The sequence below is a fragment of the Fringilla coelebs genome (assembly GCF_963513975.1).
Source record: "Fringilla coelebs genome assembly, chromosome: 15".
Lineage (NCBI taxonomy): Eukaryota > Metazoa > Chordata > Aves > Passeriformes > Fringillidae > Fringilla > Fringilla coelebs.
Window position 1 is genome coordinate 12231642 of NC_140041.1, and position 27905 is coordinate 12259546.

The 27905-nt window shown below is 46.2% G+C and overlaps 1 protein-coding gene across 1 annotated transcript in view; it reads right to left on the bottom strand.

Annotated features, from left to right (window-relative positions):
- Positions 1-27905, bottom strand: part of MGAT4B (alpha-1,3-mannosyl-glycoprotein 4-beta-N-acetylglucosaminyltransferase B) — a 50720-nt gene that overhangs the window by 13477 nt on the left and 9338 nt on the right. The window contains exons 2-4 of the mRNA XM_084215828.1: positions 1990-2169; positions 1179-1319; positions 219-352 (exon numbers count right to left, since the gene is read on the bottom strand). Coding sequence (XP_084071954.1) covers positions 219-352; positions 1179-1319; positions 1990-2169 — 455 coding nt within the window. The remainder of the gene's footprint in view (positions 1-218; positions 353-1178; positions 1320-1989; positions 2170-27905) is intronic.

The window sequence follows — 27905 nt, forward strand, 5'->3', positions numbered from 1 at the left end:
CCTGTTCACACCCCGATCCTCTCTGGCCCAACCAGCATTTCATTTTGGGCAAGACACACCTGCCAATCCCACTGGATGGCAGCCCAAGGCCAGGCTTATCTACCCAGCAAGTGGGAGAGCTGGTGTCTGGGTGGGCAGCATCCTGTTTGGCACCGAGTCTGGCAGACAGAGGGATGGGGGCCAGGGAAAGGGGACAAACTGGCAAAGCTCTGTCTTACCTCAGCAATGAGGACAACGATGACAGAGTCCTCCTTCTCCTGCTGAGTGAGCTCTGAGATGAGGGAGTTGAGGGTGTCGGTGAGGTAGGAATGCACCTCCCGCTTCACGCTGGGGATTCCCATCACGACGGACACTGTCCAGGGCCACGGAGAGATTTTAGAGAAGGGGCTGTGTTGGACACTTTGCTCTGCTCCCATGACAGTTCACCTGGGCAGTGCCAGGCTCTGCCATTAAAAACCAGCAGTGAGCAGCATGTTGGTGGGTTCCTGGGCTGTGCAGGGTTCCCACACTCCTGTCCTCAGCCCAGTGCCAGCCAGCAGCACCCCAGCGTGCTGGGCTGGCAGGGCACCCACGGGCAGTCAGATATGCTCTTGCTTTTTGTCCCTGAAAGAATGATCTCTAAGGAAACACCACAAATCCCTCCCCCTCCCAGGGGCCTTTTCAACTTGTGAACAGCAACTTGAAGATCAGCTCTTGTTCTCCAAACCCCTCCCATGGCCAAAAGCACTCCAGTTTAGCAGGTGCAAGTCAGGTCTTTGGCGTTGGGATTTGGGAGCTGGGGGAATCACGAAGTAACCAAAGTCCTGTTACCAATGGGATTTGTCTCCTTAGTTCGATTACAGCCTCCATGAAGCGCCCTACAAACTATGCTTTCATCTGAAACCCTTCCAGGCAAAGTCTAGAGCACTCTGGATATGGAAAGCAGCAAACAACATCTGGCAGAAGCATCAAGAACATTTTAGGGCCAGTCAAGAGCACAGACAGCACTCCCCTGTAGACTTGCAGGCGTGACATGGCTCACCCACCCCACATGTCACCACAACCAAGGAAGCTTGCATGATGCATGCAGCCCTTCCTCCAGTCCTGCTGGTATCTGTACCACAGCCAGGCCCGGAGGAAAGGGAGGGACAGGCACCAAGGTGAGGAAGAGCACCAGTGCAGCACTAATTCCCATTTACCTCCAGTGCGCCCCTGTCCCACATGCACGGCTGGCTGCAGACTGTTCTCCTTTGACAGCAAATGTGGCAAATGATGGAAGATGGTGGGAAGGTGCAGCACATTCTTGTTGGTGATATTCCACAGTTTTAACTTGGTTTCGTCTTAAAAAGGAAAAGGGAATCAATTGCAAGGCACGCTAGGTAGGAAGAGACTGCAAGGCAAAAAGCCTTCTTACAGCAGCCTGGCCACCCGAGACTACTGCTGGGTTATAAAAAATCAGGCCAACCTTTAACATGCTACCACAAACCCAATTAAAGTTCAGCAGGAGCCAGGAGGCCTTAAAGAAGTCCCAAAATATTTGGGAAGGAGAGGGGAGAATGAAGATAAAATGAAGGTCAAATCAGATCTTTCTGTTGAGATCCAATTTTCTTTCACCGAGCAACTTAAAAAAAAAGAACAAATAAATTGGTGAGGGGTGCTCAGCCAGCCTAACTCCTTCCTCCCCCCTCTCTTTGGGTATCCATTTTCCATATGGGTTGAATACAGCCATAGGAAACAGAGTGTATGACTTGCAAGGGAGGAAAAAAGCTTGTAAGCAAGCAAATTGGCAAATATCCTCAGCTGAGGCAAATCCGTGTTTAATGATGCTTATGCACCTCTAATTAAACAGGAGTTTAAGAGCTCCCAAGTCTCTCTGAACTCCACAATTTGCTCGTGCTGGGGGACACAAGAGCAGGTCCTGTCCGCAGCCCTGCGCACACACACACCTCTCTACCTCCTGATCAGAAACAGCTTCAGCACACCCCAGATCCTCAAGGCCTGTTTATTCACCAGATAAGCTGCTCCAGGTCCGGTTTATGTCCCGCAGGGCCTGCTTCTCTGACAGGGCTCTCTTGATCTCCTCCAGGACCAGGTTGAGCTCCTTGGAGCGCTTCAGGCTCTCCTGCTCGGCCGTGTGCAGCCGGTCCCTGAGCGCGAGGAACTCCCGCTGGTAGATGTCCACAACGTCACCTGAGGATGGAGAAGAGAGAGAAGCTCAGTCCTCTGTGCTCAGAAGTGTTTCACTCATATCTCCCTTGCCTCCCCAGTCCTTCAATTATGGATTTAGGGAGCTGTGGTCCAGCAGGCACCCATTGGTGAAAGGCAATAATAAAGCTACTTCCATTTTTCCTCTTTCAGCCTGGGTTTCTGGGTCAAATAGAATCATAGAAGAATTTGGGCTGGAAAAAACCTCTAAGATCATTGAGTCCAACCATTAACCCAGCAATGCCATGGCCATCACTAAACCACATTCCCAAGTGCCACATCTGCACGTCATTTACATCTCTTCAGGGATGGTGATTCCACCACTTCCCTGGGCACCTTGTGTGAATGATGAAGGATTTTTTCCTAATATCCAGTCTATCCTTTTCTATAGGTTGAACCTTTCCAGCTTGTTTGCCCTTCTTTGGACACACAAATACATCCTGAGTGATGGAAAGAGAGATGTTGGCAAGGGGCAATGCTGCCCTGCAGTGAGACAATGGTGCAGACAGCACCTCCTCCAACTTTAGAAAAGAACCCCAAATTTTAACAGTCAAAAGAGATTTTGAGACTCTAACCTCTCCAAATCACGTCAGGATAAAGAAAATCACAGGGCAATGACTGTCTGGATGCTTATATGAATTCAAGTGTTTGGACACACACCTTTAGGATGCATCATAAATGTATACAATGACCCTTCTGATAGGGTTACAAAGCTTTTTGTTTTGAAACAATATCTTATCCCATGCTCTGTAAACAGGGCAATAAAACTATCAAGAGCTTTCAGTCAGAACTAACTATACAACAGCTGGGAGTGGAATCAGTGAGCCACTAATGAACCTTCTCAGGACATTTTTTTCCCATTATTAATACAACTGCTCATTAAAAATACACTTTTATCTGTGGTTATTCATTTGTTTTCAGTAAGATTATAACTCACAAGACTATACCCAAAGCAGATTTATCCACTGAATAGTAGACTCTTAACCTAAACATGACTAGGAGAGTTAATGATCAAAAATACTGCACTGGAACTTCACAACATAGGGCTAAATATAAATCAAAGCAATTGAAAAAGATACATTGACTGCATAAAAAAACCTTCTATTTCGGGGTCCATGAAGAAAAAGCAAAAGGAATTTTGAAAATCTGACATATCCAGCTTCAGTGCACAGAGTTTCCAAGACAACAGTGCTTCCCAGTCCAGGTACTGGTAATGCATTTGCCTAGAAAAAGTTTCCCCTATTCAGTCTTTCCCCCAAGAAAAACCTCCTTAAAGACTCACTGCTTCAGCACAAGGGACCCCCCCAAGGCAGTCTGGCTCCTATTAACCTTTTGACATTATTTTCAAAGCCACGGCACACGGGGAGGGAGCAGAGGAAGTTACACCCATTTGATGACTCCGTCCATCTGACAACACGTTATTCAGAGAAATTCAAGGCAGAGACATAAACAAGACCAGTCCTTCCTTTTTCCTGTGCAGTGCTGCTCGCTTTCCACTCCCATCGAAAAAACATTTTCAAATATGCAGAAAAACAAGTTAACACCCAGCTTTGAGAGCTGCCACAGGAATTCTCAGGAGGATGTCAGGCTGTAAAAACTCGTCCCACGATGAGTGAGACCTTTACCTGCTGCTGCCTCTCAGACATAAGAATACAGCTACACTCAGCTTCCCAATACTCCACATTATAGGTTTTCCTACTTGTATCTTTGACTGGCTGCATCTGGGAACACCAGCAAAGAACAAGTCTCACTTTCTGTTTTTGCACAACATAATGGCTTGTGCAAGGCTGGAAGCATTTGGCTCGTGGCATCCTGGGGGGTTACTATCCTGTGGATGCTATCAAAGCCAAATCACAGCTAAAGGCTGCCATTAGATCTTGTTCTGCAATACCTGGAGCAGAGTAAAGGCGAGGCTTTGCACTTAATGGCTTTTTCCAGAGCACTGCACTTCATTTGTGTCAGATTTAGAAGGGAAATGTCACTGATTATTCAGTCACTAATGACCTGCCCGCCAAAGCCAAGAGCTGTACTTTCCTTAGACTGCAATGGCCATGTGCAGTCAACCATTTGCTGCTTTTCTGGTTAATGGCTGGAAGTGAAATTGTATTTGCTTCCAGCTCTCTTGTCATATGATGTCTTCGTAGGCTTTCCATTCTTTAATTAAAATTTCATTAAATTTAAAAGCTGATCGATCATGACTGGTTCTGATGACAGCCTGAACAATCCTAGACAAAGCCTGAGATGGGTGGACAGTTTCCCACGAATTCCCAGTAACTTTGCACTTGTTGGCCTGCAATGACACGTGGCTGCAGATCTGTGTCCTCACAAAAACCCTCACCTCTCAGCCAGGGAGGGCTCTGAAAACCCACCAAGGGCAGCAGAGGATAAGGAGGGGGGATTGGCTCCCATCTCTACAAGCAAGGTTGGACACAGAAGTGATTTGCTGCTAATTAGGCTGAACAAATTTTTCAGCTAGTGTCAGTTCAGCACAGACCCTTTACATACCTTTCAAACCAGCAGCACTCCCTATCTACATATTTATTGTATTCTCTCCCAGCACAAGATAACAGAGCTCTCAAAATATCCCTAGACTCAAGCACTGCAGGACAAAACCTCCTAGCTATATCTAAAAAAAAAAAATATTTAGCTTATTTTTTCTTGAGAGATACCACACTGCTTTGGGCTTAAAATATACTGGTTTATGAAAGAAAGAAAGTCAGCCTTAGGTGACAGGCTGCAGGACTGACCTGGGAGACCAAAACCCTCTCAAACTTGCAGCACACATGTACAAAGAACTCATTTCTCACCTTGCCAGGGCCCATATCTGCACTCAATGGTTTTTCACAATCTGTTTTTAGAAGCAGGCTGGCTGTGAGGCTCCAAGTGGGAATCAGGCATCCTCATACAAGTCAGCGCTCAGCAGGGCAGGGAGGCAGCGCTGGGCACAGCTGAGTGCCAGTCACCATCTGTCCATGCCATGCCCACTGCAGCAGCTCTGAGAGGGGATCCCTGGAGGGGGAGCAGCCCCAGGCTGAGGGACAGTGGCCACAGGAGTGTCTGGCTGAGCATCACTCACTGCCCAATGACCCCCACGCCCCACTCTCGCACGGCTGTGCCCGGACACAGCTGCCAGGCTTTGTGTTTTCAGCTGAGAAACCTGGGCTGGGTTTGCTGAGCAACAACACAAACCACTCAGGGAGCAAAAGGCAGGGATGGCTTGAACAGGCCCTTTCAGGAGTTGGACTTTGATGATCTTAGTGGGTGCCTTCCAAGCCAGAACATTCTGTGACTCCTCAGCAGCTGGGATGCAGCAGCGTGCAAGGGATGGGCACAGGCTGGAGGTGCTTACAGGCTGCTCCCCAGGAGCCTGTGGGTGTCCCACAGAGCTGAGCTCCTGCAGCCTCCCCAAAGGATTTACCCATCTAAGACAGAAACCCCTCAATAAAAAGTATTTCTCCATTATGGAGAATTTTGTGTCTTCATTCTTATTCAAGTGACTCTTAAGTGCAAACTATGTTTGCTAGCAGAGGTGAGGGCTGGGACAACTGGATCCACATCCATTTTCAGTTTCTGAGTGAAAGCAAAATAATCTGATCCTAAACCAGAAGACAGAAATAAAATCAGAACAGTGCCAATAAAATCCCCACCCTGAAATCTCACACAGTCATCCACACACACACACACATACATACTATCACACACAGAGTCAGGAATGTTATAATTCTGTATTTTGCATTCGTCTTTCCAATCACACTCCAACCTCCCAGAGAGTCTGCAGTGCATTTTAAACATGTCCATATTTCAGTTCCAATTACTTTTGGTTTTGTTCTCTGCTGATAACCTCTCCCAGCAGAGTGGACCCATGGCTAACGCCAGAGATTTCCCTCCAATTCAATCTTTTCAAAAGCAAACACACAAACACACAGTCTTTGCTAGCTGGACTCGCTTCTCATTAGGAAGACTTTCAAGAGACTTGGTTCAAAAACTAAAAACAACCCTCAAACCTCTAAACTGTTTATCTCTACAAAATCTTGGCTTCTAGAGCATAACTGCACCTTTTGACCGCTGTTGCACGAATTCCCAAAGCCTAAAGAGCAAGAAGAAGAGCAGTTCCTTTACCATGTAAATGAGGTTGGAGCAGAAAATTCATCTGCCTACAGAAAACATCTCTGTAATGACTGTTCTCCCTCATTTTATTTAAAGCACCCCTTTAAGAAATAAATGCTTTCCCCTCTAGGACTTGCAAGGGCCTGGGGGGACTGCAGAGCACACAAACAACCCTCTCCCTGCTGGAGCATCTGTGTTATCCAAAAAGGCTAACAGACAAGAACAGGAACCAGGCTGGTGAGCCACTGTCCCCACCCCAGTCGGGCACCCACCCATGCTGGCCCCAGCTGCCTCCAGCCCCAGCCATTCCCAGCAGCTCCTGGAGTTAGATGATGATTAGGGAATTTTATTTTATTTTTTTTTACATTTTGATGTTTAATGATTTATATAATGCTGGCACGGCTCCACGCATTACACTCTAGATTGCCCTGATTGAATCGCAACATTCATTAGGTCTTTTGCTAACAGAATTTCACTGGACCATTAAAATGGATAGAAGGAGTTACTGTGCCGTGTCGGTGAATTAAATTCTGCTCGTGAGATGCACAAAAGGAGCAGTCCTGCTTTACATGGGAATCTGGTGTGCAGCACACAGGTGTGAGGCACTTTGCACACAGGTACGCAGAGATTGCAGCAACTCCACAGTAACCTATTTATACCATTAAAAGTAAAATGTTGCCCTTTGCTTATCTGGCTTTAAAAAGTAGAAAACAGCTCTAGAGACTCACCATAAACAAATCCCCAAATCATCCCTCAAAAAACCCACTGCAAAGGGACTCTTAATTAGCAGTAAGAAAGGATAGTGCAGCATCCAAAATCCCCAAATATCAGCCCCTCCTCACCCCCCCGCCAAAGGCAGGATGTTGATCGAGGTCTTTTCCTTCAGATCTAAAGAAACACAAACAGTGCTCCTGTGAGATGAGAAAGCTGAGAGACACACCACCTTCCCTTCTGTGAGCCAGCAGGTCATTGCTCCCAGTTTCAGACTCATCTTTTAAAATCATAAATATTTTGGCAGAGTGGGTTGTATGCAGCCACTGAGAATCTGATTTGCATTAAGGAACTGAGCACCAAGACACGCTGAGCAACAATTCAAACACTGTCAAGGGTAGAGTTTGGGGAGTGGGTGGTATCTGGCAGGGTGGGCCTCCCAAAAGGCTCCAGCAGTTGCAATTACCCTGTTGGGGGCTGATTCATCTGCACAGAAAGTGTGTTTCAGCAGTGCCATCACCACACAGCAAACACGGATGCTCTATTCCGTAAACATTACGTGACATTTAATTCTCCACTGTGACCCAAACCACCTGGATACTCAGTCAAAGGAGACATTTTCGAGCTGCTCCTTATAATTACACCCCAAGAATCTTAATTATAAGGATTTAACATAATTTTTGAAAGAAAAAAAAAATTAAAGCAAAAAAAGTTTTTAAAGAAACTTTTTCAAGTTTATAAAATTATATTATGTTGTAATTTGTGGTTACCACCAAGGCAAAAAGTAACATGCAAAGCAGAATCTTTAGTAGCACTAGAAAGCTGATGATTTTTGTGAAGAGCTTCAGGCAGAACAGGGACTAGGGAAGGAGAGGGGTGGCATGTGGGTTTCCCAGCTCAAAGCAATCGGGCTGGGTTAGGTGGTGCTGGCACTGGCCCTTATAGGGAGGCCCAGTCAGCAGAGTCATGGAATGGTTTGGGCTGGAAAGAACTTTAAAGCTCATCTCATTCCACTCTCACTTTCCACTAGACCAGGCTGCTCCAAGGGCCATCCAGCCTGGTCTCAGACACTCCCAGGTATGGGGCAAAATGGGCACTGGTGGTCAAAAGAGCGGTCATAAACTAGCTATGGTTTAGCTCCTTGTGTTCATCCTCTGCCCTTTATTTACTCTTTATTTCAGTTCAGCCAGTACCTACAGCATGTGCTATCCTGAACTGGGGCTGAATAATGTATTTTGATGCCCCCACCACCCCAATGCACCCCTCAGTGCCACCACTATGCTCCAACTTGGAGCCTATGCTCAAGAACTGTGCTGAGTGGATGCAGAGCTGTTCTGGAGCACCAGAGTCTACAGCATCTCAGAAAAACCAGTACCCACCCTCCACACCCAGCAAAAGGCACTGGTTGCCCAGGTGGGTGATGGCAGCAGGAAAGATCCCCCACAGTCAGTGGAGGCTCCTGTGCTGCCCCTGGGTTGGCTGCTGGGTTTGAGCATCCCACGGCATCAGCGTCACGCTGAGAGAACTCATCAGCCAGGGCAAGAGGCTTATTAAAAGTCAGCCTGTCTGAAAAAATGATCCTCAAATAAAGCAAGAGCTTTCCCCAGCTCCAGTCTGGTGTTGTTTTCTTTAATATGGCCATTTAATAAGAGCCTGTGGTATATTTAACAGCATTTCAACATTCAGCAGCTCCGTGTAATGAGACAGAAATGCAATGCACCTCTCCACCGACGGTCCCTCCCCAGGGAACACGGGCACCTTTAAGTCACTATTTCTTTGTGCAGCAGTAGGTGTTGATCATATTTCTGTTGCACATCTCCTCGCTGGAGTTTAACGTTGTCTCAGCACATACGTCATCAGGAGGAGAGAGGAAAATTCATATCCCCTGTGCCTTGTTATTCCAAAGTATGAGCTACTGTTTGCATTGGAGACTCAGTTCAGACAACGTGCACACAGATATTTCAAAAAATAAGCTTTTTTTTTGCTTCTAAAGTCCTAAGTAGTAAGTTTTCAGAGATGGGGATGAGTAGATTTCCCATTATGGGGATGCTGAAACACAACACAGATGGTGAGCATTCCAATTCCCCATTCCAAGGAGGAGAGCAAGTCACAGGGGCGCCTGTGCCCTAATCCAAAGGCTCCCCAGGGGGGATGCAGGCGCCAAAGCATGGATGTAGAAACTCAGAAATTAGGAGTGTAAATAGCAATGCCCATCACCTCTGCCTAAAATGCCTTGGATCAGGGCAGAGGAGGCAGCAGAAGCTGTCAGACTGCTCTTGGGTACCTGCAGAGCAGGTTTGGGATCTCTTTCTGCTGCAAAGCTCTGTGGGTGAATCACAGTGAAGGATACAAAAGGCTCCTGAATCCCCTGGGCTTCACCTGCCAAACAAAAGCACTGGCAGGAGAGGAAATTCCCTGCAGGTATAAACCACCCTCAGCTTCTGACAAAGGAACCAGTCCTTCTGATTTGTCCTGGGGTTTTATCAACCCATTCAAGGGATTTATGAGATGAAGAAATCAGATGGCAATTCATTTTGCTGAAAAAAAAAAGCTAGGGAGGAAAGGGGAAGAGGGCAAATGCTGCCATTGATCGAAAGAGAAAAAAGATGGGATTAAGCAGTGAATTTTCATCATAACAAAAGGTTAACTATCCAGAGGAAGCCATAAGGATTGGTATTAAACTCACCAGCTAATAGATTTAGTGAGGATCTGGGGAAGGAGATGAATTTGTGAAGTAGCCAAATACAGAGTGGACATGGAGATAAGCTCATCAAAGCCAGAAAAGGAGCAAATCATCAGGAGAAGTCAACCAAATGGCAAAGTGACACCAAAACTGATACATGCAATTTAACGGGGGGTGGGGGGGTGATCAAGGTATTTTTCACATGGTTCTTAATTAGCAATATTAATTAGGGAGGAAACCACAGCATTGGTGTCTGCAGCCCAATCTGCAGCAATCCAGGGTAAAAAGGGGGGATAGGGAGGGAGGCAAACAAGATGTTAGTGTGGTTAGTGAACAGGATGGGGAATAATAGAATGAAGATTATGACATTATTAAAATGATGCTGCCTAATCCTACAATAGTTTTCATCTCATCTGAAAAAGAGTATTAATACAGACTTAAAAGGGGCTTTTGAGAGGGTGATAAGAATGATCAAAGGCCTGGGAAAAAATTCTGCTCTGGGAGGAAAGAAAAAATACATGACATAATTCTTCCTAGGATGGCCATGGAAATAGGGCTTATGATGAAAAGTATAAATAATAGAGTGATATAATGAAAATATACCACAGGCTTCCATTCTCCCTGTTTCAGAACATAGCACTAAGTAACCATTTCATTCAAATATTAACTTGAGACTGAAAAGGAAATGTGTTGCACAGACAAAGTGTATTATTTCTCTGAATTCACTGAGGAATTTAAACAATATCAAAGAGCTGGAAGGTGCTGAGCCCAAGGTCAGGTAAAACATTGTCCCACCAGTGGTCCCTGGTCTCAGCTGGGTTGGAAGCCCCCTTTTCTCCCCTCTTCCTTGGGAGGAAGATCATGCATTTCTATGTCTCTCCTCACAACCTAATTAGGAACACTGAAGGTTTTGTCTTCAAAGCAAAGCTAATTCATTAGCAATCTAATTATTTACCTGTGTAGCACCAATACAGCTTTCGAAGCATTTTTCTCTCAAATGGAAAGTGAAGGCTTTGTACTTGGTGGGTTTTTTAATAGCCTTTATTTGACTGGGGAATAAAAACATGCTGAAAGTGAACAAAATAAAGCATTATAGAAATCATGAGTCATTAAACCTCGAAATAATTGCAGCTCGACAGGATTTTTAAGTGAGGACATTACACAGCCAAACCTGGGTGAGGGGTGGAAAGGAAGGGGGGAAAAGGGGAATGGGAAAAGCTGGGAGCTTGTACATGTGGTCAATCCTACCAAGCAAACCAGTGTTTGGTTTAAAAGGAGATGCATTTGCCTGATGCACTTTCCTTGCATGGCATGGACATGGAAAATGCTCTTGGATGCACCAAAGGGCAGCAGGAACAGCCTGGCAGTGGAGAGGGTGTTGTTCTCCTGCTCTGAGCAGGAACATGCAGGAACCTGCAGCAGCCTTGTCTGTGCATCCCTGGGGTCCAGGCATGGCTCTGGGCACTTACCATGCCATGGGCCATGTCACTTGTCACGCTGAACTGGGAACCATCACAATGCAGGAAAAGCCCAAATCGGATTTGCTCGGCTCTCACCAAACCCTCAGGACTGCATTTCTCTCCCTTTCACCTCATTCTCACAGCAAGCAGCAAAGCCAGTGAGTAAAATCTCATGAACCAAAACAAGCCCAAAGGAACAGTGATGGCTGGAGCTGCAGGACCATGTCCCCAGCTCTGGAGCTTTACAGAAGCAGAAAACCCTGAAGATGAGCAAATGCCTCACAGTCCAACAGGAAAACCCTTTCTATTATAACCTAATTAAGTTAATAGTAAAACAGAGACCTTGTTCCACAAAAACCCATAGCCCCCACGCATCCTGCTCTGTGCTTAGTGCTAATGGCTATCCAGAAGGAATCCCTCCAAGAAGGAAAGTCAATCCCTGCAAAGGTCACTGTGTTAATCATCACACCCCTTCTCTAGCAGCAGCTGTTGGTAATTGCCTGTGAAGGAGTCGAAATGAAACTCTTGTTAATCCTTCTCCCAACATTACTAAAATCAAACATCATCATTATCTCCCCCACAAATGACCCTGAGCCACCAGCACTTTGCAGCTGATGGACAAGCTCAGCCCATCTCAGGAGAGATGTGGCACTGACCGGTGGAAAAAGCAGCTCCACTTTGCGAATTGAAGGTGAATTTATTGATTAGCAGCAGTAAGTGCTGGTGCCTTGTCTCTCCCCACCTCCTGTACAATCGACCAGTGCACTCATCATTCCACTAAAGTTACCACCAGACTCAGAGCAGCCGAGATCCTGGAGTAGTGGGAATTTGTTTAATCAATAACATATGAAGCTTTTGGCAGGGCTGAGTGTATGAAAAAATTTTACAACAGTGAAATAAAGTATTGCTGTGTTATAAATCAGAGAACACATATGGAAAAGTTAGAGTGATGTACTAAGAGGGATATCAAGGAAATCACAGAAGTTCTGGCTGGAGTCCCTGGCTGCGCTGATGTTAATAGCTGAGAGCTTCAATGCAAGTCAGGTTTGAGTTCTTTTTCCAAAAGAGTAACTCATTTGCAATGCATGTGACTGTATTGGAGTGAAAGGATATTGAGAGCACTCCCCTCACTCCGCTGTTTATGTAAATTGTACAGCTTGTCTACCTGCAGATCCACATCCTCCACCAGATTCCAATTTCCCGATTGTACCAACAACTGATCAGCTGCATGACCATGCTGTTGGGTAGAGCAGATTTTAAAATCACCACATACTGATGACAGGATGAGCTGATCTAAATTGCATTTTGTTTTAGTAGTCTTAAATAATTTGCAGAATGCTGAAAATAAAATGCATGCAGAAGCTTTTAAAAATTACTCAGCATTAATATTTGAAATATTTATCCCCTGGGGTGCAGACTTGTAACTTGAGCACTTAATGGGGTACATTTTCTTTTCTCCAGAGAAAAAACAAGGCATTGCCATAAAATAGCACACTTAGGCCAACTATAGCTGTGGATGCTATGTGAGGGCTCTCATTTCATTTTATATGCTAGGGTAGTTCTTGAGAAGAAAAGCATATCACTAAAAGAGTGGGAAGACCCAGTTCTCCCTTTTGTCATTCACCAGCCAAGAAAACATGAGAGAGGGTTATCAAATAATGTCGACACTCTCTCCCACAAAGCCAGACCAGCTGCTTTAGATGCATAAAACCCACCCTTATTTCTTTCCCTTGCAGAAAACACATCACTGGAAGTACAAAGACAGAATCCCCCTATTAGTAGCCTGAAGGAAATTAACTTTTCGCTGTTTCAAAGTGCAGGGACTAACTCAGAACCAGGCAGCCTTGGGTTCCACACCCCACAACAGCCCAGCTGCAGAGCTGCCTGCCAGCCCGTGCCAGCAGCAGCATTATTCCAGCAGATCAGCTCTGAGAGGCAACACAGATGCTGGTGATGGCACAGCACAAGGTGGGGGTTGCAGGACGTTTCAAGGGTAGAAAATAAACAGCTGGAGGGGAGGAGGATGCTGACTACACGGGCGTCCTACTGCTAAGACCTTTGGTTGCTTATTAAATGATGCCTGAAAGCTTCTCAACAAGCTGCTGCTCTGAAATGTTACTGGCATCTCCCTCTCCCCTGTGCCGAGCTCCAGGCAAGGGGTCACAAGTGGCTTTCGGCGAGCCAGGAGTGCCAGAATGCACTCCTGCATTTTGGTGCTCCCTGAACCTCCTCAGAGGGCACCAAAACCCACTCAGCCCCACAGTCCCGTGGCCTGATCCAGATGGAAAATGCAGCATCCTTGCTGCAGGCTTAATTTTGGGTCAGATTATCCTGCTGACCGAGCCAGTGACACAAAGGAAGCACATGGGAACCAGGATGCCCTTTTAGACAACAGCCCGAAAGGAGAACAGTTTAAATGTCTGTGAAACCACATCCCTGGAGGTTTTGCTTTCTTGCAATGTCAGGTCTACCTAAAGGCTTAAAGGCAGTGCACTGAGCCTTACAGCCTGCTGCTCCAAAAATAGGTGTGATTCCGGGAGCCTGGACCACAGGACCACGGTATTTATGCTTAATTTCACAACTATTCTTAAAGTGCTGCTGAGTCCTGGCAGAAGATACTTCACACTCCCTGTGAGCAAAGGCACGCTGTTCACACCTCACATTGCCTTTGAACATGTCTATTTCAATGGATTTGGTTTTTCAGTATTTCACACACCGTTACCTTCACTGTGCCACCTATAAGGTAACCTAATTGCTATGGGCTGCTGCGGATCAATTTCCCAGACCTTCCACCCCGAGGGAAACTTTGTTACAGAAATTTGACATGTTTAGGTGCTACAAGAGAATGCAAGATGGGCTGCCAGAAGCTGTGCCCAGCAAACAGCGCTAAGAGCCCCCAGGAAGAGTTTTCCATGATTAAACAGTTGCATCTCCCGCAGCCCAGAAAGCAGCAGTGCAGCCGCACATCCTCCAGCAGCAGGTCAAGGATGACACCGGATCAGGCTGCCAGCTCAAGGAGGTGTGAGGGGAACACAACAGAGGGCACAGAGAGCTGGAGAGGCCACGGCTGCCCAGCAAAGGCACAGGAGGGAGAGGGTTTATGCACAAGAATCACCCCGAGCACAGCTAAGCAAAGCCACAGCTGGTACTGAAGGAGTTAAAGTGCAGAAATCACAGCAAACTACACCAGGGGGGACTGCAGGGGATGACTCGCTGCAATCTGCCTGTCCCAGGGGTGCCAAGAGGTAAAAACTCAGGGAAAATCCCAGCACGGGGGAGCGAGGCTCAGCAGGCACAGGGAAAACAGCAGTGTGACTCACCCACACCATGGAACCTGCCCTGGTGGTACCTGCAGCACCACGATGGAGAGCAACATCCGAGCCCTGTTCCCTCTCTACAAAGAGCTTTATTGGACTTCAGTGTCCAGGGAGGTAATTTCTGTACTGAGGTGCTTTAGGTACCACTGATGGTCTCTCCAGGGCCATGGAGGCTGCTCAGCACCTCCTGGAACGCCTTGCTGGTATATCCATCAAGCAAATCACCCTGGGTGAGCCCCCAGTTAATAACCTATCCTCACACCCAGCTTCCCAAAGCTTCCTGCACACGGATCAGCTTTGTTACCCAGGATCACCGCTGTGCATGGCTGAGAAAAATCTAATCCAATTTCTTTCTTCTTTAGGAATAAAACATCAAGCGCGGGCAGTCAGTCAGATACAGCAGCAGTGTGGAAGCGTGGCAGCACAGCTGTGTTATCATTGCCAGCAAACCTATGGCTGAGGGAGCAGTGGAGATGGGGGAGCTCCAGCGCTGGCATGGGCTGGGAGGAGTGGTTCAAGACACACAGCCTCTTTTGGGGAACTCATTATTTAGTTTTATGACCATGGAAAACCCCAAAATGTGTAAACTACAACATCACGACTTTGCATGTAGGTATTCATGACTACAAAGACAATCCTACAAGGTTCCCACGGCCATATCCAAAACCTGGTGAGAGCAGGAGCATTCTGACAGCCTTATAAATCCATACACTGGAAGAAATATCATATTAGCCCTACATGGCTGCAGACTAGAGTGCCCCAGCAGAGCCACCCAATGCTCTGCACCACCTCCCTGGCTTGGAGGGTTTTGCCAAGGTACATATCCTTGTGCACCACCCAGAAGTGGCTAAACCACTTTAAAAGCCACAGTGGGGTCAGGGAGCCACAGAGAGCTGCCTCAGCACTGCTGTGCCCTAGCAATGTCTCCTCTTGGGACCAAAACACATTCTCTGCCAAACCACCTCCAGCACCTCTGCAGCTCTGGCACTGCTCATTGGCAACCTGGCCAGTGCACACACTGCAGCCAGTTCCTGGGCATGTTTTACTGAGGGCAAGCCCAGGAACTCCATGTGTGTGTGTGTGTGTGTGTGTGTGTGTGTGTGTTTGTTTGTTTGCTATCAGATTTCAGGGTGGCGATGTTTCTAAAACCCTTCCCCAGCACAGATTTGGAAGGTGTTGGACAAGCAGCCATCCAAGCACCCAGAAACAGGCAGGATGTGAGTGCTAAGCCAGCCCTGCGCACCTGACAAAATTCTTTAAGGTTAGACAGCAGACTATAAAACGAAGCTCTAAGCACATATCACTGCACATGAAGGAAAATGCACTCTGCTGTTAATGCCCATAACTTCCCAACTGACAGTAATGGATGCCAGCAAAAGAAGAGACATCCCAGAGTGCCAAAACATGCACTGTTTTTTTTTTTTTCTTAAGCTTGTGTTAGGCATGCTACTTGAAGTACAGAATGGCTGAATTCTATTTTCTCCCTAACCCTCAAGCCCACATAAAATGCCTGTGTTTTAATACTGTCATTAAGCATTAGGATAAATTACCAGGGTTATAATGAATTCTCAGAAAAAATACTTGTGCCTTCAGAGCTGTGTTCCAGTTATACACCAAGCTGTATTTCAGATTAAATAAAAAGAAACTCCTATGATGGGTAGCAGATAAGAAGTCAGACTAAATAATACTGGAGGTCCTTCCCACCTTTGAAATAAAAAAAACCCATATGTGTTATTTATCATCAGTGTACTACAGGGCCTGGCTGATCCTCTGGAGCTGAAAAGGAAAAGCTGGATGATCTTCCAAAGGAGAAGGGAGAGGAAGGAAAAAAGCCACTTAAGTTTCCCGGCCAGGGAAACAATTTATGGATAGGAGCATTTGCTTCAACTTCTTCAGCAAGGAGACCGTGCACACTCATCTTGCTGCTCAAAGGACATCTTGTGCGTATGAGCAAATCTGTCCAGAGCGCTCTGGCTCGGGCCGCGGCAGCGTGCTCAGAACTCTATTTCCAGATGTGCCTCTCTCCCCGTCAGTCCGGCTGCTGCCTCAAGCCAAGAGAGTTATATAAGCTGCAAAGCTTAATTGGATTATTTAGCCCAAATCTTCGGCCAAGAGGCAGCCGGGCTGGAGAGCTGGACAGGCAGCCTGGAGAGGAGCTGCACCCCCTGGGCTTGGGGGGGAAAGGGAGGAGCAGAACCCAGCAAATAAAGAGTTCATAAAACAAGACTGGCCTCCCTGTCTCCCTCCAATTTCTCACACCTCCTGTCCCTTTTACAGACAGGGTAGTGGTTGGTATTTTATGAGAGCCGTGTTTTCCTACTAAAACAACAATTAAAAAGGAATGCAAGAAGCATTTAGAAGACATGAGCATTTCCTCTCTGCGCAAACAAGCATTTCCTGACTGTGCAGCTACACAACATGGAATAACGCATTTAGCAACCTTGTTCTCCCACAATAATATTTCTTCCCCAAACTTTGGCTGTTGTGGTGGCTTATTTTCCATTTAAGGGCATAATCCTGCTCGTGGGATAACCCATCCCAGCGGATCTTTGCAGATGTAATTATTAGGGCAAAGTCCTAAAAAAGAAAGTGTTGTGACTATTCTTGGGAAGAAATCAGGAAAGAGAAGAGAGAGAAGCTGAAGAGTTTCCAAGTGCTGTAGAGTTTCAAAAGTGTGCCAGAATGATTTTACTCCTTTTATTTTTAATAGAACTGGATAGTTAAGTCAGAAGGTAACACCAGGATATAAACTCACACTAAACTTTGTGCAGGTTGCCTGCTCCATTGCTTAAGCAAAAAGTACATGCATGCTTGACAGCCACTCAAACCATTGTCACGAGGCTGTGGATGGACTTTGTATGGCTTTACTACAAATAATAATAAATAAAAGCAGCCTGGCATCCTTCTCTGCCACTGCTGACAACATTCCCACCACTCTCCACCAGGCAAAGTGCCACGGATGAATTCAACAGATTAAAACAACCAGAACAGTACAACAGGCAGGGATGTGCTTAGTCCTGCTGGAAACAGCTCCACAAACACTGCAAATCATACACAGAGGGAGGATGCCTCTCACTGCTCCAGCTCTGGTGCCCAAAGCATCATGCACACAAGAACCCCAAAATCCAGAGCATCACTGCTGGCATCCACTCTGCAATTCCTGATGAATATTCCTGTGAATGAGGAGCTGCAATTAACACACAGTACAGAGTCACAGTAAACAGCAGCAGTGACCAAAAAGCTCTTTATAGAAGGGCTCTCTGCTACAATACCATGATTACTAGTTATGGAAATATTTCAAAAAAAGGCAGACAAAGAGATTTCCACAGGGCACAGCGAGCCATCCAATTTGTGCTGTGCTTGGACTTCGTAAATCAAAATCCAAGCGACATTTACAGCACTCTAGCTGTTCCTTAAACTTTATTTTTCTTTGCTGTGTGCATTTTGTGCCCTCAGTGAACTGCAGCTAAAGCTCTGCGTGACTGATGGGAAGGAGAAAGTTGACTCAGGCTGACCGGGCAAAGCAGGCTCACCCCCCTTCCCTGTTATCTGCATTAAGAGCTTCAACAAATTTGTGTAATACCCAGCATTATAGAAATGGATTTCCAACCAGAAGAGCAGTTGGCAGGATTAAACAAGTAGAAAAGCACATGCACATAAAAAATCAGGAGGTCTGCACACGAGCTAATGGAGCAAACAGAAAATCACTGGGCATGCTCCCTGGGCTGGAGAACCACTTCCTTTATGACAGACAGTAACGTCTCATTACAGGAGAAACAAATACAATAAAGATGAATATTCCATCTTCCCCTGGCTACATTTTAAGTGTTAAGCCAATACAAATTCTCGGGTTATATTTCACAAAAATAGCTACTCAAAAAAACCCTGCTGGCAGCGCAGCAGAGCAAATTTCATTTGAAAGATAAATCCTACATTTTTCGTAGGCAGATGTGAAAATATATCAGACTTTATCATAACAGCCCCTCCCAGGAGCTGAAGAAGCCACAGAGTAAATTTGCAACAAAAAATTTGCTTCCTTTCCCTCCTTGGCCTATATTGCTTAACTCAACTCAGACAAAATGACAAGCAAATCAAGTTACTTCATCTGGTAACAGAGGCCACACACTCGCCTGCACCCCAGTGCTCTGCAAAGCCAGTATGGAACCAACCCTTGGGATCACCAGTGAAACACTTAGAGGGCGGACTGCAGGGCTGCTGTAATTAGTGTCATCACAAAATGACCACTCAGCCCCACTCCTCCAGCGAGGCAGGACCGCACCAGCCTGGGGAACAAACGCCGCCTTGTCGGGGTGGCTGGGCACGAAGGCGCCTGGCACCGGCCAGCAGCTGCCAGGACAAGGCTGCTGGCAATTTCAGGAACACTGCCAAATGATGAGCTGCAGCAGGACACTGTAGCATCGCTATTTCTGGCTGATAAAAGGGCAAAATCAAGCTACCTCCACAGTTTAGAGAAAACTCCGACAAAGCTGACATGAGAAATGATCTTAAAGCTGCTCTTCGGTACAGGATTGTAACTCTGGATCACCACCACCTTCCCTCCTGCTGCAGGAACATTGCACTGGAGGGTGGCTATCCATCTCTCACCTGGATGGGGCAGGGAGCTAAGGAAGAAGCATCTTTAATCAATTAAATCTCAGCTTGGTCTGAGTGAGCCAATCCCTGCAAAGAACATCCCACGGCTGCTCCCACAAAGCAAATGAAATTCCCTATAGGAGGTGTTGAAAACGGAGGGCAGAGAGGCATGCACCCTACCCAGGAGTCATTAAAACCTGTGCTTCCATACAGGTCTGCATCTGCAGTTCTCACCTACCCCATGGGAAGGGATGGATTAGGGGATGGGAGCTGGAATTACCCCAGGCTGTGGTAGCACCAGGGGTCTGAGCGTGACTTCCAGCCTTGTGCCTCTTGCAATCTCATGAAGACCTTTCTGGATTCAAAATATTTTAAATTATGACTATATAGTTAATTATGACTAGTAATTTTAGCTTTAATAAAACTATGAAGCAGACAATTTTTAACCCAATAACTAGGAAAAATAAACCAAAACCACATATATTTAAAAGAAATCTGGTCTGCTTGGCAAAGCTTTCCTGCTGCCTCAACCAGGATCAGTGATGACCTGAAGTGCAACAGAGCTTTGCTAGGGGGGCAGCTCCTTAGATTTGTAGTTTTGGCCAAACTCTGACTACAAACTGGAAATTCTGCTGGCCTAAAATCCCCTGGATTCAGGATGGAAGCAAACCTGCACCAAGAAGCAGCTGTTTCTGTGGACCAGCTTGGAAGATGAGCTTAAGCTTTTGAGATTGCTTATTTTTCTTAAGGTTGGTTTACATATATTTATTCCTTCTATAATCTCCCCTTTCCTTGCACCTCAACTTTGAATTATTTATCATCAGGTATCACATTCATTTGCATACTTTATGAGGTGCAAACCAAATGATTAGTAATTCCATATTAGACTTTCCTAAACCATCTGTGCCAGGCTCTGAAGCAGCTTGCTTTTGGTTTTCTTTAATACTTGGGGGGAAAATAAAAGTTCAAGGGGAGAATACTGGATTAACTATAAAACACAGAGTAAAACAGTCCATGTTTGTGGATAGCAAAGCTTTATTACTCTGCTCGAGCCGTGCTCCTCCAGGAAGGTGCAGATGATCATCTTCATTGTAATTTAACCAGTGATACAAATTGCAAGCAGCATTATTTCAAAGTCCTCTGTTTATTGATTAGAAAAAAAGTCCTTCTCCTCTTCCTGCTCCCTCCTTGAGTGGTGCTGATTGCACACAATAGAGAGCTATCACTTAAAGAGCCAATTAAGTCAACTTCTGAAAGGTAATTGAATAGCTGGAATTCTTAGTGCACAATTGTACTGCATTATCTTGATTGCAATGAAGGAAAAACAAAGCAGCCAGAGCAACAAAAATTTAGAGAATGAGGCTCTGGCCATAGGTAGGAATACTGAAATGGATAGGCCCATTAATGCTGCTCCCCTTCCCCCTCCCCCAGAATATTTTCTTTCTGTGATTACTTCTAACTCTTGCTAGAAGGATGAGAAAGCACAAAAAACTCGGTCTTGTTTATTTTCTGCATTGGCAGGACTTTATGAGGGATGGGCTGAGCTGCTGACCAGGCACAGAGAATGTTGCTGGCTACAGCCACCCCACCACACCCCATCCCTGGGGGGAACCCAACATCTGGGCATCCTGTACTCAACCAAAAGCTTTGATTAAAGAACTTCTTGTGGCTTGGGCTATGAAGATAACACTTTCTGTACAGATTCACACATGCCTGACAGAACCATCAAGAGATTCTTTTCTGCCCTCCTGGCTACCTTCAAAATACCCAGAGGACTTTAGATCACCTCTGGGGTTTCCATACCATGGCCTAACTGGGCTAAAGTGAGACTAAGATTTTGAAAGCTGTTGGGAAGAAGGACATTGTTTCAGTCCCTTGGAAAAAACAGCTTAAAAACCCCCAGTTACTGTAAGCCTGCCAGCACTCAGAATTTATATAAAATAACTCATTTAAATGCAGTAAAAAAATGTGCCACAATCTGAGAGAAGAATCCTCGGAACTTGAAGGCACTGTCTGTACACGGTCAAAATTCACCATCAATTTTTGAGCAATTACTCAAAGTACTCACAGCACTCGGGTTATAAAGCATTTACACAGACACATAAAATAAAAGCTTTTTCCAAAGTAGGAAAAGAGGCGCCACAAAACATAAAAATCTCCTTCATTCTTCTGTGCCGACAGCAGCCTGTGGTGTGACCTTCCACCCCTGTCCCCTGGCCCTGGGTTTCCAAGGCAGCACAATCAATCCAGCCAAGCTCTGAGCACACTAATGCTGCTCTCCTCGAGCAGCTTTGGCACCAGCTGCCTCCCCACACGTGTATTTTGTCTGGCACTGGAGCCTTGCTGGAGAACATAGGGCTGAGCAGGTGAGATGCTGCAGAGAGGACGCTCCGCCCTCCTGGCACGCCTCGAGGTTCCTGCCCCGAGTCCCACAGCCTTCCCAGCCCAGAACAAGGGTAGACCTGGAAAAACCCAATAAATGCCATTCCTCCAGCAGCAAGAGAAATATAAACTCATCTCTCTGTAGACATGGCTTTTGTGTTTGAGGGGCTGCAGGAAGGATGCTCGGAGGGAGGTTCCAAAGGGATTTATGCACCCGGCAGGGTGGGAACCTCTCCTGTGCCCTGGCTGCCCACCTGTGAAATGGGCTCAATGACATCCAGCCAGCTTTGTAGAGGGCTTTGCTTTCCATCAATCCACTTCCCTGCCCAGGAGTCAGGTGATTCCTACTCTCACCTACTCCACCCTCACCCTACTGCTTGGGGCCTCAGGAGCCCTCACTCTGAACAGAGACATCCATTCATCCCCTGGGAATCTGGCAGGACCATGTAAGCAACCTCTGAAACACGTGGTACCAACCTTGGGCACTGTGCACCACAAGTATGACTGGCACACCTGCCCAAACTTCTGCCTCATTCATTTTTGTCAGTCTCTCCTCAGTTTACTTTGTAATTATCTCAGAAATTCCCACTGAAAGACAGGACATAATTTAAGGAACTTGAGCTATTTTTCAAATTTGAATGGTCTCTACCCAAAGGAAGCATGCATTCAAACACAGCCCGAGAGTCTCAGTCCTCAGACATGCTGTGAAGTGGGAGCTTTAGTTTTTCTTCATCAGCAGACTGAAAGCCCATGAAGAACAGTAGGGTACCAGCCTCTCCCTGGCCATTCTCTAGTTGAGACTTGTTCTAGCTTTTCAAAAGCTCCTTTCAGTTATACAATCAAAAAATTCCTTTAAGACTATATCTAGAACACCTCTAAAAATTGTACTTTTCCTGAGAGCTCACGTCTACTTATTGGATGGAGGAGCCAAGAGGACAGAACATATATTTAATGGGACAGCCGTTGCACATAAATATTGCCCCTGACACACATGTGCCGTGAATACAATTCTATCCTCACATCAATTACACTCCAGAAGCTACATTTGTAGAAGTCAAATAAATAAATGCAAGTTTGAAATAAAAAAAATTATTTAAATTTCTAGCAAGCCACTTCACCTAATAATCATTCTTTCCTGCGACACGTTGTGCTGGTTCCTATTCTAATAACACATTCATGCACCTGCACAGGTACAAAGGATGTGTACAAATCACATCTTGCAAAACAACGGCTGGCAAAGAGCAGGATTTGAGTATTCATTACTCACTGCTCAACAGTTACATACATTTTAATTCTGACCTCAAAACATAATTTGGACCATGGCAGATGTTTCCTATAGCACAGGCTGCCTTTGGATGAGATTTAATTCAGTTTGAACATGGCAGCAATGAAGGAAGGGATTTAAACATTTTCTGCTCATTCTCTAAGCTTAATGCTGCAGAGGTAAAAATGAAGGAGGACTAAATTGAATGGCTGAATTTGCTCTCTCAGCCTCAGCTCTGGATCCAGACCAGCCAGGTGAGGCTGCACCTCCCTGTCACCTCTGTGACATCAGCCTGTGTCAAAAAGAAATTAAATTATTTTAATGAGGTTCTGCTGAATGAACACTGGTGGAACCAAGAGAAGAATAACCTCTAGTTTTAAGCTGCTTCATTTTCATCAGAAGGGGACATACTCCTCTGCAAGCTCTTCCTCCTCTCCCCTTGTTACCCGGAGCAGCTCATTCCTGCTATTCGACATCAGTAAGGAGATCATTACTTCACCAGCAGCAGTTAAAATCTTCTGTAAGGTAAGATCCAATTGCAATTTTACATCCACATAGTTGCCCACACTGAAGAGCCCTGAAATGCTCTTAACGAGTTGTGTGCACAGGGATCGGCTCTTCACACATCAGCGGAACCAGCTTGGGGAGCGACAGCTGCTTCCATAGTGCACAGCCAGTGGAGCAGTTTAAGGGGAAGAGAAATGGTATAAATAATTGAAATCACAGCAAGAAATGTAGGCAGAGCAGAGGGAAGGAGGGCAGCTCCAAAGGAGCTGGCAGCAGGAGAAGAGATAAGGACTTCTCCTGGCAGCCAAAGTAAACACGAGTGCATGTACAAAATCCACACCTCCTTGCTGGTGTGCTACCCCACATACCAGCAGACTAAAGAATTTCTTGACCTTCTCCACACTGGCTGGCAGTGATCTGAATTCTACCCACCTACAAGCTCTCTTGCCAACATCTTCCCTTTCCTCCTCTCCATGAAATCCTGAAGTCTGATGCAAATGATCCCCATGTACATCCCAGCACTGCAGTGACCTTGGTAACCAAACAATGCTGATGAATCAAAGTGGATTTCAAATTCTGCCACTAACAAACACCTCACCCACAGGGACCCGCTCCTCCTGGACCAGCCTTTCATGGTGAAGCTCTCTGAGAGGGTTCCCAGAGCACCCAGGACATTCAGGGCACACTGGAGAGGATCCTGGTCTCAGCTGGGGCCTCTGAGCACCATCAGGTCACCATCAGGGGTACCTGCAGAAATGCCCACCTTTGGTTTGCAGGCTTGCAGAACAATTAAGCAGCACCCTGGAACAACAGAAAAGGGCTGAAAGTTTCAATCCCAGGAGGAAAACACCTCCTTTGATGACCACAGCTGCTACCAAGGGCTAAAGGCTGTCATCTTGCCTGACCTTTAACTATTACAGCAATATTCCTTGACCTGCATTTTAGAAGTTATGAACAGACAGCACAAGCCAGGCTAAGTGATCTGCCACTGTCTTGACAGATTTCCAAAGAGACATGAAATATCTGCCTTTCTGTGTGTGTGCATCGTGCAAGTCACTTGAGAGCTGTGCAGACATCCGGAAAAACCCACAGTTTCTCTCTGGGTAGTGCTCACCCAAGCAGGAGATGGCAGGAGATCATTTATAATGCTCTGTGGAGGTAACACTTGGCACAACAGCCCCAGGAACAGCTCCATCACAACACTGGGTTGAAGAAAGGACACTTCAATTAGCAACTCAGCTAACCAGACACCTTTAACGGAGCAAGTAATGAGATTTCTTAATGAGTGGTGCATCTGAAGGGTGTGCAGTGATAGCAAGACCCAGGTGGAAATGCTCATCAAGATCTCTGTGCAAGTCACTAGTGTGTAGAATGGATATTTTATTTTAAACAGCAATCAATTGATTTTAAGGAATCAGCGGTTGGACCTTGCCAGACTCCTCTTGCACAATGTCAGTATTTTTAGACAAAAGCCTCCACCAGGCATCACTGTTAAGTTCAGCCCTGTTTCTAGAGCCAGAAGGCACACAGCTGTGATCAGAAGGTGAAGAAACCTTGATACTGACTCTTCTGTGTGAGCATTTAAATTTAAAAGCTGCTGTTCAAGAAGCACGTCACCAAAACAAAAAATGACCACAATTTTTAAACCTGACTTGTTTTGTAAAGAGCCTTCCCAAGGCTGCAAGGATCCCACATATCCTTTTCTCTACACACAGTCCTGCTTGGCAAGTGCCTTATCAGGGTGTGCCCAGCTGCACATCACACCCTTGTGCAGCCTACCTGTCCCAAATCCAAGCCTGGTATGGAAGGGCTGAGCTTCATGTGACTCTAAGGATATCCTCCAGGTGGGACAGGCAAGTGACAGCTCACAGTGGTGTGAACAGCAATTCTGGTATCAAGAGCAACTTATGGTTCACAGCAAAAAGAGACACACAAACTCCTTGGATTTCAGCACAAGACTGGCCCTTGTAACCTCTCTCTGCCACATGAGGGAGATTGGAAACCAAAGTCCACCTTGGACAGGACAATTTCTTCTTTGACTTGTCACTAAGAACAAGGAAGCCCTTCTGCACTTTTAAAGACAACTGAGCCCTAACAAGGCTGCCATGCCAGCAGGTAAATATGGGAACCTTGTGGTTTCAGAGGGTCTGCTACTGAGAAGCTGCATTTGGGCACTCTCCAAATGAATGATGGGACTCTTTCCCTGACAAAAGAGCCATGAACAGCATCTGTCCTCTGGAGTGCAAAGGAACGGTGCCAACTGCCAATCCTCCTCTGCCAGCTGGAGGACAGCTCGTGGGCAGCCGTCTTCAGCTGAGAGTCTCCAGATTGCTCCCATTGTGGGACACACTGCCTGGCTCACCAAGAGGCTGCAGCCAGCTCAGACATGCCTCAGTTCACTGGGGAACACTTGATGTGAGGCTGGAGAGAAATGGTTCTCTGACAGCTGGAAAATCCAGTTGCATAAGCTGCTGGGGGATAATGAAGAATCAGCCACTTCCTAGAGGTGCTTTCCTGTCACCCACATTATTAGAGGTGTATTTGTGTCACCCTTTCCTCTGACCACGGGGTCTTGGAGAACAGTTTCCGTAACACAAAGCTTTGAATGCTGTTAACTGAGCCAACCCCATCTAAATGCCATGGTCTCAGCCATTACAAAAGTGTTCCTTTCTCTTTCTGCCATCCTCCATTCCATTCATGGGGTGTCCATTAGATTCAAACACAAAGAGCCTACCACAAGAGCCTCATTAGCTGACTGTACAACTGGATTTGTTTTGCAGCACAGCGCCGTCCCCCACACTGCAAGGCAGAGTTCTTGGGGGGGGGGGGGGGGGGGGGAAAGGATCAATTTAAAAAACATCTTGCACACCTAAATGTTACATGCAGCTCTTCTGTCAGACTTAAAACAACAGCATTACCATCTGTAAAACAGGGAAAAAAACCCCAGGAAGTCTCTCAAAACAGCAGACCAAATGAAAGGAGAAAAAGATGAAGGGGGTTTCAAATCTGCCCTGGAGAGAATGTGTGTCACAGCTTTAACCTGCCGCGGGGAGGGGGAAAAAAGGAAACAGGGCAGCAGAGACCAGAATTCAGATTTATTATGACCAACCAGGCAGATAAAAGATAGATGATCACCAAGAGAGGATGGCTGTGTTGGACTCAACCAGCTTCTGAAAATGTCTAGTCAGCTTTAGCATTTGATACACATGAAATCGGTGTCCACACAAGAGTATTCTCCTGAAAGGATGGGATTTAATGCAGTCGAGATAATTATCTAGATCCTTCTTTATCCCATTAGTGGTTTTCATTCGCATCCTGGAACACCATAAGCGGATTGCTCAAGAATTATTTGCCATCCGCTGTTTCAAACCCGATTGGAATTATCTTTATACCTCAGTATGAAGAAAAGAGATTACATCCCTGCCAGGGCTTGCTGGAATGCCCTCTTTTCTGAGGCTCCCCTTATCATTCTTGTTCTATAAGGTGATGAAAAGAATCAGAAAATAATTGTCACGGACATGATTTTGCCCTGTCCTCTTCCTTCCCCACATATGTGTTTGGGAGGAGGAGTAGGAGACGTTCTTCCCATTGCATCCCCTGCAGGAGATGCATCGCTGCACCTGCAGAGAGATGAAACTCAGCAAGACTTACTCATCAAATTACCCAGGACAGGATCCAAAAACGCTCCCAGCTTCCTTTTGCACCACGATCCACTAATAAAAGAACAAGGATGAAACTGTTAAAACCAATTAAACATATCACTTGATGCATGAGCAGGAAGTGGGACTCAGTGCACTAGAGATCCCAGGGGCACATGCCAAACGTCGCCTCTCGTGCTCTCCAGCAATCTATGTCACTGTGCAAGCTCTGCTGGAGATCAGGCCAACGTCACTCAAACAGCCAACACAACCCCTTGCTTCAAGGCCTAAAATAACAAGAAGACAAAATTCCCCTCCCAGCCACTCTAACTGCCTGCCAGGGTTTGTATTAATGGAAGAATTACGTCTCCATCCAGGTATGGCAAGGACACAGCTCGTCTCCTCACGGGCAGCCGTGACTCTGAGCAGCAGTGAGGAAAGATGCCTGGATAACACAAACACCATCCCTTCTCCTGAAGGAACGTGAATGGGGTAGGTATTCAGACCTGACATGAATAGGAATGCATGTGTTTTTTAAAGAATCGTGCTTTATGGCTGTGTAATGAGATCTGTAGGAGAGGTATCTCTATAAACAAGTTATTAAAAGGGGGAGGAGGGACACAATAATAGCAGGTGCCAATTACTCAGCTCCCAGCAGAGACTTTTCAATTTCTCACCTTCCCCCAAAGCAAGATGTGCCTCTGTATGGCACCACATTCACTTGCAAGTGTGAGACCCTTTGGAGTGCGGCTTGTCTCCCCCCTAGCAGAGCTCCACTGCCACCAGAGTGGGGCCGTCCCTCGTCCCACCAGCCCTGCACCAGAGCTGGGACCAACACACCATGAAATTAATCAGGAAACTGAATAGAACCATGTTTTTATTTGACTTCAGAATCTGGCCACTCCTCCCATCAAGAGGAACAGCAAATTCATGAGCTGACTGCAACTGCCAGGTTTGCATCTCTGCAAGTATCTGCTTGGTTTTGGGAACAAAACACCAGTAATGATTTTGTTATTTTAAGATGGCAGCATCGTTTCAGACAGTAAATGTCCACCCTGG